The sequence below is a fragment of the Centropristis striata genome, chromosome 13, assembly GCF_030273125.1.
Source record: "Centropristis striata isolate RG_2023a ecotype Rhode Island chromosome 13, C.striata_1.0, whole genome shotgun sequence".
Taxonomy (NCBI): Eukaryota; Metazoa; Chordata; class Actinopteri; order Perciformes; family Serranidae; genus Centropristis; species Centropristis striata.
Window position 1 is genome coordinate 6,137,979 of NC_081529.1, and position 11,617 is coordinate 6,149,595.

The window sequence follows — 11,617 nt, forward strand, 5'->3', positions numbered from 1 at the left end:
CTCTCATCACTCTCAGTGAAGCTGCAGTCCATAATATGATGAGCGAGCTGTCGTTAATTTAAAAAAAACCCTGATATGGCATATTAATTCCCACCGCTGAATCACGTATCAAAGGATATGATTCATTTTTAATTTTGCTTTGCAGCAGTTTCCCCACAACAGACGCAGCAGCAGACAGACTGAGAGCAAAACAAAAACACAAACAGCCACTTGGGAGGTGAGAAGCAGTGCAATGGATGGGACACAGGGGTTTGGGGGGGGGTGTAATGAGAGATTTGTGTGTATGCATGTGTGTGTGTGTGTGTGTGTGTGTGTGTGCACACGTGTGTTTTGTGCTATACATCATTGCACCGCTGCCTGTTGTGATTGCCTGACCCAGGGTTTCAGCGCATTACCACCTTAACAGCTTTGTGGCTGGATTTATTTGTTGAGCGCACATACAGGGCACAAGCACACACATGTGTGCACACACACACACACACACAAACACACGTGTTTACACACACACACAAACACACACATGTGCATACACACACACAAACACACACATGTTTACACACGGGCTCACTGCACTTTCTCGCTCACAGCTGGGTGAAAGTGTCTCACTGTCAAATGTATGCAGGTTGAGAATGAATTTCAAAATATGATAAACAATTTCATGGCTCATCCAGTCCGCACTGAAACACAAAGTGGCCTCGCTGTGTTTCTGTTTCTCACTGAAAAACTCAGACAATATCCAATATCATGACTTCATATTTGATGATTGGGGTCTCAAACTGAATAGTCATTCCAATTTCAGGCAATTAAATAAACATTTGGTGGTTCTTTTATTCACAACAAATTACAACAAGCTCTCACTCTGTCTCTGTTTCGATCCTTTCTTATATTTTATTTATTTTATTTTCTGTTCAGTACACTCATAAAATTAAGTCTTACAACTTGAGATAAGGGTACTTTTTTTCTTCAACTAAAACATCTTCAACTCTGTTAGCTTTATCTGTTTGCTTCCACTTTTCATGGTCTTTGTGTTCGAAGGGCTGTCTCAAAAATGTGAGTTTAGCCTAAACACAGTATTACTGTCAATGAGATTTTGCTTAAGCAATTTAGTCCTGAAAGAAAGCTGTAATGGGAATTAGAGAATTATGACCTGTTGAGCAAATATATATTTATTTATCGTTTAATCAATAAAATCAACTACTGTATTTGCCTTCTCTATAGACCTTTTCCATCAGTGCACACAGTGTTTGAGCCCCAGTTGAATTTGAACTACCAGACAAGAAACAATCTACAGGACCTGAGTCACACACTTTCACACACTAGAGCTGTCATTAAAAATGATAAATTATATGGTCCTTAAATGAAGTTTAATGGAACATGAAATTATTTTATTTGTTTATTTTGTAATGTGCAGGTATGTAGATGTTTTAAGGGAACTCTTTTTACATACCCGTAATTAAGTACACTTTACCACAAAATCCAGATTATTAGATCAGTGTGATAACTCTATACCGTACCTGAGCATGGTTCAATGAAAAAAAATTTTGCTGCTGGTTTATCGGAAATCTCCGTATGCATGAGTAGTAGGAAGGCAGGCGAGAGGGACACCTATGGAGTCATCACAGTAACACATCTGCACCAGGCGGCAATCTCCGTATCTGAGCATGGAGGCCAACCAGGAAGTGCCTTAAGCCTGTGGCTGCAAAAAAAATCTGCCCATTCATTTCAGTGCAAAATTTGAAAACTTCTCACTTGATTTATTACCTCAGAAATTTTTTTCAGGACAACACTATGGTCTCAATCGCTAGTAAAACATCTTCTTCAAGACAATTTGATGTCAATAGTTCTAATAATGGCCCCATTTAGAAGAAAATAGAAGACAAAGAATCGTATGATTTGGGGCGTGGCTACCTTTGATTGACAGGTCACTAACAAGGCGAGCCATCATCAGGAGAGAAGCAGAGCAATGCGTATCCACGGCAACATGTCAATAAAGTTATATATAACGTTATATAGATAGAAAAGAGGACGTTTACTGATTTGGTCTCATAACTTTGACCCTTTCACTGTATTTTCACTTAATGACAGTTTATTTGAACGTTTTGTTCAGTAAAAATGTCTTGTTCAGTGTTTGGTTGGACTAATAGACACTCCAAGGAGTCGCTGCATTTTTCTGAGGTAAGTAACATACATTTTGTTTTTGTTTTTTGCTAGCCAAAACTAACATCCCAGTTAATGCTCCAATTAATGCTAACATGGTCTGCTCCGCGCATCGGAAACAAGATGGAAACGCAAGATGGCGACAACAGTAACGCTGAACTCGAGGCTTCCAACAGACAGTCCACAAACCAACGGGTGACGTCACAGTGACTACATCCATTATTTATATACAGTCTATGATCTGTATGAGCGCAGAGAGATCTGTACTCGCAAATTATTTCGTGTCATGCGTGCAGATTTCAACTGCCGCGCACACTTGTTTGATCTTCGCACACATATTCAGCAACCGAGTGAAGCAGAGGCAGGCGAGAGCAAGTAAAAAACAACAGCAACACGCAGAACAACACTCACTCTCTCCCTCGTGGTCGCTCGCGGTGGAGCTCTGCTCGCGGTGGAGCTCTGCTCGCGTGAAGCAAGGACTTGGACACAAGGACACATTGGGGGCGGAGACCAAGGCTGACCCCGGCCCTCTCATGATTGGTCATTTTCCAGCCCTCCACATGGGAGCCTTTTCAGTTTTCTGCTGACAGCTCAGTGGTAGCGGCGGCATCATGTAAACAACAACGGTCGTTTCATGACGTTGACGACCACAACTCTACGCTTCATCACTGGCAATAAAAAGGTTAGAAAGTGCCTTTTACAATTGACATCATATAAACGATCATACAGTAGTTAAAAGGGTTGGATCCATGGGTTTGCCGTGACACGGAGCGGAGAGCTGCAGTGCGGCGGTGCAGGCTGTCGTCTTAATTTACGTCAGTCTTCTCTGATCATATCCTTGTCCAGGTTTCTTTTTCTTTTCTTTTCTTTTGTTTTAATTTCTTTTCTCATCTTTTTTTTTAATGTTTTGATCCGGTTTCTCTGCGCGCGTGCAGATGTCTTATCGCTCGCACGACTTATGACTCAAATATGACGCCATAGACACCCCTGACAGTATTTAAATGTTGGTGTTTCCATCAAGCTTTTCTCATGCAAATCCTCAAAATGCACATAGAAATCCATTGATGGAAACATCAAACTGACAGATTAGCCTACAGCAATACAGCACACCGCCATCTTCTGACCAAAGTACGTTCATGCAGCTTTTTTTGTTCGCGCTAAACTATTTGATGGAAACGTCCCTAATTCACATTTTCTTTAATGTGAAATTTCAAAATTTCACTTCAAATTAGCTCAGACTAATGGAAAGTTGGCTACTGTCTCCAAACTATCAACAATTTTCGGCAGAATGTGAAGGTTGACTTCCTTGGTGTGCTTTCGTTAAAGTAATGACGGTATGAATGAATCATCAATGCTTGGTAGAAATATAGCAATACAAGGAGCCTAGTTATGTCCATTACTGTTTGCTTTGCTCTCTTATGGACATAATGCTCAAAAATTGAACTTGGAATCTTTCATCGTCATTTTGACAGCCCTTTGATACACAATACTTCCCCAATATCTTTCACACAATATTTTGGGGAGACCCGTTTTCTCCAGACCCACAGTTTCGTGGATTACCAAAATGTGATTATATGCAGCAGTGACTAGGATGAAATCTTTCAACAGCTGGTCAGAACCAGCCCAGTTCCAAACTAAAACAAGTCCTCAGCAGTGAAAATGTCTTTAAAAGTTTGAAAGACTTGCTCAGACAATCATTATCCATGCAGCCTGGCCACAAAGCTAACCAGTCATCCACAGCTCTCATTGGCAGATCAGCAGAACTGCAACAGCTAAGTCCTTCACTCATCAGCACCTCCTTCTCTCTTGTGTAACTTTTCCCTCCCTTCCTCACGCTCCAGCAGACTGTCCTTTATCACTGGGCTCTGGTCACAGAACTACAGTGGTTAGCTCTGGCGTCATTGTCTTTGTTTCCCCAAATAGCCTTTTTCCATCCCTCTATTGTTTCTTTCTCTCATTCTCACTTGCTTTATGGTTGTCACTGACCCTTTTCCACTCCCTCCCTGTGATTTCAGAGACACTTCTTTGGGACTACGTCATGAAAGTACAAAAGAGGGCACATTAGTAACGATTCTGCTTTTGTCACAGTGCGTCTTTTATATTAACACTAAATATGAATCATTGGCAGAAAGAAGGGCGCTTTGGAGAACGACAATTCTTCAAGAAAGATTGAATCCATTTAGTCTTAAAGGCAACAAGTCCTTGAGATCTTTCATTTCAAAAGAAGCCATACAATAAAGTCAATCTATCCTTTTAAAGTAAAAGTCCTGCATTCATACGTACAAGTACAAAACCTTTAACAGCAAAAAGCACTTCAAGTATGATATATATATATATATAAATGCAGCAGAATGTCCCCTGTATGAGTGTATATAATATTACTGGATCATCATTATTACTGATGCACTACTGTAAAAAGACCATTTTATTGTTTTAGCTAGATGTTGGCGGGTTATTGCAGGGTTATGGCAGGTTATATGTTATGCATCACTTTGTGCCTTTTCTGCATCAATTCATGGTGGAATAGTCTTTATTTATTTCAAGGAACACAAAATTCAGGCACCAGATGACAATTCTTGTGGAACATAGTGCAGTTAGGCTCTCTGGCATTCTGCTTTACTTGTAAATAAGTATTCTCCTGTATTTTCGAGCTGCAACCGAATGCACCATGAAGTCCGTCAGCGCACACCGTGAAAGCAGTTCTAAAACAATGGACATAAATACAATTCACTCCAAACTAGAAACGTAACTTTATGGTGGTTGGCATCTACTAACTGTGCCTGAGAAAGTGCTGTACTCGTGTTGTTATTTATTTGGTTTTCATGACTTCACGAGGGATTGTGCTCCCTGGGATTTCACCCCCTGAATCAAGGGGCACGACACCTGTAAACATGTCATTGTTTTGTTGATCTACCTCTTGGGAAAAAATAGGTAAATGGTTTTTTTTTTGGTTGACTTCTATTTTTTTTAAATAGACCCCAACACTGCCCGTGAGTACCGGCCCACTTTGAGCACTGGACAGAAGGCAGAGGCCTCCAATTTTTAAATGCCAAACTACCATCAAAGCAACCATACTCGACCCAGATTTTAAAAATGGTTCTTTTGTTCTGGTTCCTCTGTTTGGAACATCTGCTCTGGTTTTGATGTCACACAGCAGCGCGATAATAAATGGCTGAGAATGCTACAATCCACACTGGAAATTCAAAACATAAAAGGACCTGGTAACAAAAATGACTCAAGTCAAGCAAACCGAACCATCCAGTAGAAACCTTTAAGTGGATGCCCTGTTGCTTGTATATGTAGTGTATGCATATGACTGGTTGGCTTTTTTTTTTTTTTACTTTTAAAAATGTTCTTCTTCATATCAGTCTTATTTAACTGTTTTTTGTAATGTATTTTATGGTACCCCTTGGCCACTTTCAGCCATTCAGAGGACCAGGGTAGGTTGTTTTTGATTTACAAAGACAGTTTAATTTAATTGCTCAAAAAATGTTCTCTTCATGGTTACTCTAGAAATATAGAAATTCCAGTAACTTGATTTTAAAGGAGGACTGGTAATTAAAATTTCAATAACCTATTTCCTTTATCTTCTTTTGGGACAACAAAAGGTTTCCGTCCTGGAAGGTCAGAGTGACGGTCAAGCGAGCAGAGTTTCAGTGTCTTGTTCCAGGACGCTTCAGCAGGACGGACGCTATCCAACAGCTGTCCTGCTGATTGGAGGCATACACATGTCACTTCTGAGAAACTTCAGGACAAAAGCTGAATATCTTTCTGACAGTATGACCTGCATGTGGTCGAGAAAGCCAACCACATTTCAGAAATATCTCTCTTTATTCAAGTATAAAGCCTCTCACACATAATTGTTTGATTCGGGGGAGAAAATGTGCCAAGAGCTGCCAGCTTTCATTGTGTTATGGGTGGCTCAGTGCCGTGTAACACTAATGAGTGGTGATGTCCACCGCTATTCTCCTCTTTCACCTCCTCCTCCTCCTCTTCTCATCCTCCGCTGGAAGGTTGAGAGGAGATCCGTTAATGACAGGATTTTAAAGAAGCCCCCATGGCCTGACTCTTAACACCCGATAGGCTGGACGGTCACACCCAGCACACACACTATCTCCCTCTCTTCCTCCCCCTTTCCCCTTCACACACACCCCTGTTCTCTGCACTAGAATTAGCCGTTGGCTGCTCTCCAGTCAGATCCGCTCAATATTCCACCCTTCCAAAAAACCACCCTCTCTCTTCTCATTGTTCACTGGAGGCCGCACATTGCCACAGTCATAGTTGTGTCACCGCAATCAATCAACCATCAATGTGAAACGGCTACAGTAATACGGAGAAAACAAAACACAACTGCACTGTAATTCCCACCAAACTCCTCCCTTACTATCCCCCCTGTCCTTCGGAATCTCCATCCTACTGCCTGACCTCCATCCGCTCGTCTCTCTCGCGCCTACGTCCATTGCTCCCTCATGGTTGCATACAGACATCACACCCATTATCACCTCTCTGTGACTCAGTCACTTGATTCATTACCCAGCTGGTGACCTTCTCACACATATGCAGAAATATGCACAGGAAGACACACATGTCCATTCACACATGCAGGCATTTACACTTACATTGACTCACACAGGTGCACGCTTATAGAGACCAGATTTAATTTTTTTAAAATGTGTGTTAATATATTCATTGTTTTCTTTAAGTGACTGGCAGCAATGCATTGCTCAATTACAATTTGAAATTTAGTACATTACAGTTCATTCATTCATTATCCTTAATCACTTATCCGCACTCGGGCTGACGGGGCTGGAGCCGATCCCAGCTGACATTGGGTGAGAGGCGGGGTACACCTGGATAGGTCTGCAGACTGTCACAGGGCTGACACATAGAGACAGACAATCACGCTCTTATTCACTCCTAGGGTCAATTTAGAGTCACCAATTAAACCTAAGTGCATGTTTTGGACTGTGGGAGGGAGCCGGAGTACCCGATGAGAACCCACACTGACACGGGGAGAATATGCAAATTCCACACAGAAGAGCCGCAGGCCAGAGCCGAAGCGGCGACCCTCTTGCTGTGAGGCAAGAGTGATAACCACTAGACCATCGTGTAGCCCTACATTACAGTTGCTTATTTTTTAAAAACTGTCCATTGTTTGGGAAATTTGGGGATTGCTTCGTTCATTCTTATAGGGAATTTAATGGAGAGTCGGTATATTTGTTGGGTGTCTGAATAGTCTCCTGGTCTGAAAAGTGAAAAAAATGAGGCCTAGCTAGTCTTTAGCTATAGCTAACTTCCCCATTCATAATAACCATTGTAGCGATGCTGTCATACGTCCGGGAACGCCCCGGACACGAGCACGCCCACTGTTCAGCAAATAAAAAAATGCCAGTATGACCTTTTCCAAAGGTGACCGATTAAACACAAAACACACAAGAATTTTATTTTTTGGAAAATAAAAGTTGGTCAACCAAAACCCAAACTAAGTGCGGAGAAGGATCACCAGGTTAAAGCCAGGAGTTTTGGAGCAAGTGGATTAATCCAAGGATGAGAAACGAAATCTACAACATATAATACGGACTGAAAACCCGCTGCCAGGGATTGGCAGGCTAACGAAGCCGACACTGGATGGACTAGACCTCTTCCTCATCAGTAGCTGCTGGCCGCCATCTTGAATTCCCAATACCGGCATTTGCTGAACAGTGGGCATGTTCGAGTCCGGGGCGTTCCCGGACGTATGACAGCATCGCTACATCGTGTGGGGGGTGAAATTTTAAGTAACCCACCTGTTTAATTAAGGGGAGGGCTACTTTTAAATAAACAGTTGCCGTCACAGGTGGCATGTTTCATCAGCCAGGCTCCATTCGGCTTGCCTCAATAGAATATAATTATAAATCTATTATGAATCTATTGTTCGAGAAAATATGATAATAGAAAATGTAAAAATACTTTTTGTACTGAAAATGTACGGCATTAACCTGAATAAAAGGCTTCTCCACATATTTTCTTAATGAGCTGATTGACTTTCAGGCAACAAGGAGTCCTTCCCAACCATCCATCCATCCATCCATCAAGATAATCTCACAAAACTAAATGCATCAATATCATTATGATTGTTGGCAACATCGTTATCATCATCATCCATTTCACTGCTAATCGTCATCACATCCATCATCTACTCATTAATCATCACTGCCTTCCGCGCCTAATAACATCCATCCATCTTTCTCACTTCGTACCTGGAGTTGGTCATGTCAGTCTGTCCTCCCTGACTCTTCTCCAGCCCGAGCTTGGTGAAAATCCCGACCAACACCATGATGGCCACCACTCCACAGATAATATACACGATCATATGGGTCCGATCCTTGTATGGTTCCTCTTGGACCTCTGTGACGGGTGCCACCGGCCGCCCGGTGTTTGCCCAGACGGGCGTGTCGTAGTTGGAACAGGAAGTCTGGTCCAAACTGTGAATTTTGAACTGGCAGCAGAAGCGGTAGAAGCAGGAGCCACAACAGAACAGGTAGATACCTGCGTTACAGTTAAAGGGCGGGTCCCACTGGCCCATGACATCATAGTAGCCCCAGCAGCGGTTACCGCTAGACGGGGCTGTTTTGTCCTCCGCTTCCGGTGTGGGCGTTGCCAGCGCAGCCTCGGGTATCATAGTAGGTTCTGCTGTCTGGTTGTTGGTAGAAACCTGGGCCAAAGCCTGACCTGACGGCCAAGAGTTCAGTCCACCCAGAGAGGTCAAACCCAAGAGAATGGCCAGGGCGAAGCTCACCAAGAGTGGATGCATGGAGTCGGCCATCTTGAACTTACTCCAGTATCTCGTGGCGGCTCAGTGCTGATGTGTAATTTTTAATGATAGTAAAGCTCCTAGGTTGAAAAACAAAAAAGAAATAAAAAGTTAAAAATGACAACCACCGAATAAATCAGTGAGCTTTTTAGGTATTAGAAATAAACAGAGGGGGGTTAGCCTATATGCATGCCAGGAAAAAACACAAGGAGCATTCAATTAGAGTTGTGGGAGTTATTACTGCACACAGTTACAGGAGACTAAATTGTCGTCAAGGGGCAGAGGAACAAGTGAGTGAAAGAAATCAATCTCACATCTCAACAGGAGTGAATGAGTCCCTTGTGAGGAGGCACTCACATGCACAGACACATCACAGTCCCTGGCAGTTTGCTGTGTGTGTGTGTGTGTGTGTGTGTAGGTGTATTTGTATGTATAATATTCCAAAATTCAGGAATTGTCACCTTTCACAAAGCCATATGTCATCAGCAGACAGCAGAGGCGGTTGTAGACAAATCCGGTGGCTTGGAGGGAATCTAGTTTAGGAGGGCGTACTACCTACGAATGAACTTGCCTCTGGCATTTCCTGCAATAAGCCCCCCTGCTGAGTGGATGAATAATCCGTGAAAAGAGAACTCTTGGATCCTGACGGCGCTTGAAGAAAAAGAAGGCAGATTCCTCTGAAACTCAAAGATAGTCACGGGCTCCCACATGAAAGGCTTTTTCACTCCCGAGTCGGACTCATATTCCTGAGTGGATAACAACTCTAATGCTCAACGCTGGAGTCAAATCACTTCTGATGTCCTGGAAAAACTCTGACCAGTGTTTTCCACTTCTCCCTCTCAGAGCTTAACTTGCATCAATCATCCTCCTACTCTCAGTGTCCCTGTTCAAAAGAAGCTTTTTTATTTTTGTGGTTGGCATCTTTTTCGCTGCCACCTTGCTCCACTTTGTTGAACTTCCCCTCCTTGAGATCCAGCCTTTGTGAGTGATATTAAAATGTCGAGCTTTTATTTTGTAAAAGATTGTGTATTCTTCCTATTTCCAGCCAACAGGTAACAACAGCTGTGCAAAATTCTTTTAAACTCCAGGCTCTCGTCAAGCTGAAATCCTTTGATGATTACAGTCCAAAAGCTCTTGCACCTGAGGCGTGTTTTCTCTCTCTTTCACACACACACACACACACACACACACACACACACACACTCACGCACACACAAACAGCTCAAATCCCCCTGGTGACTGTCAGTGTCAGGCTGTAGCTTTTAAACGACACACAAGGAGTCCAATCGCTTTTTGTTCTTGCCGCGTGCGGGGCTCCTGTTGCTGCTGCTGCTGCTGCTGCGTGCACACTCCAGTGGAACCCCTCCTCTCCGTGGATCCCAGGGTCTCTAACAGACCCAGGACACCAGCTGGGTGCTCTGTCTGTCAGCCCGCTTCAGTCCTGCCCTACAAGTGCTAAGACTAAGAGGAGAGGAGGAGAAAGAGAGAGGTGGGAGGGGAGCGAGGGGGGCTGATGTTGTGATACTGAATCAAGAGAAGCTGTAAAAAGAGGAATTACTTGTCCAGAGTGGAGTGTCCCACATAACGGATCTCAGCTTTGATGGTTTTGTCTCTCTTTCGGCTCAGTTTTTGATTATGTTTACACTCTGATCACAATCCCCCGTCTATGCACTCTTTATTTTTGCCTCTTTCTCTCCCCCAAACAACTTACCTCACCCTTTCCCTCTCAGCCCGAGCTGAGCTGAGCTGAGCTGAGCTGATCGGGGCTTTTGTTGGAAATATCAGCGTGGGGCGGGGGGGTCAGAGAGCCTGTGGATTGCCCTCTGCACTTTTCAGTGTCGCAATTGTGCAAGCCTCAACGGAATAATACTCCCCCAGCCCATTCGGACGACAGAGACAAGTGGAGATGCGACAGCCAAACAGCCGTGTGGCAATGAGGGCAGATCAAAAAATAAAAATGTTAAAAATCCTGTTTTCAAAAGAAGCCCCTCTTGGAGATATAGGACTGTCTGCAGCAAAAGCTTTTTTCCAAATTTTCCATTTGCATCAATGTATTTTTTTGTCTTTTTTCTCCCCCTTTTGAGCAAAAAATGGACAAAAAAATCTCAAAGCATTAATATGCAACAGTTTTTAGCTTGCATATTATCTCCAAATTTTTTCATGCAATGGATTGTGCTGTCAACTCAGTCCTTGTCCGGCTGCAGCTTCTTTGAAAACAGGCATAATTTGATATATATGTATAGGAATTTTATATATATATCATATGTATGTGTTTTCACTGGTGCTCTGCTTGTGGGATGCTCCAAACAGAAGTGGGAAGAGAAGGAGAAGCAGTATTTTTTTTTTTATTCCATCCTCTCCCTTTGTTGTTGCTTCTTCATCAGTGTGTATTCCCTTATTTCCTCGCTGCCTCAGTGCGTCTGTATCCCGTCCGCTGGTGATGCTCGCGCTGCTGCTACTGCTGCTGCTGCTGCTTTCTGCCAGGACTGGATGACAATGTCTCTCACACACTCTCTCTCTCTCTCTCTCTCTCTCTCTCTCTCTCTCTCTCTCTCTCTCTCACTCCTCCCTCTCCAACTCACTCCTCCCTCTCTCGCTCACTCTTCCCCTCCCTCTCCGTTTCTCTCTCTCATACACACACTTATGTCTTTTGTGCGTAAATGAGCG

At 43.2% G+C, this 11,617-nt stretch overlaps 1 protein-coding gene across 3 annotated transcripts in view; it reads right to left on the reverse strand.

Moving 5' to 3' along the window:
* Positions 1-10,924, reverse strand: part of LOC131983282 (protein shisa-8) — a 133,335-nt gene extending 122,411 nt beyond the window's left edge. For 2 of the 3 annotated variants that reach the window (XM_059347986.1, XM_059347985.1), the window contains exon 1: positions 8,397-9,347. In XM_059347986.1, the coding sequence (XP_059203969.1) occupies positions 8,397-8,962 (566 nt within the window). In that variant the 5' untranslated portion in view covers positions 8,963-9,347. Of the gene's footprint in view, positions 1-8,396; positions 9,348-9,411 lie in introns of those variants that run through there. The other variant, XM_059347984.1, reaches the window with a different exon arrangement.
* Between the last annotated feature and the right edge of the window lie 693 nt (positions 10,925-11,617).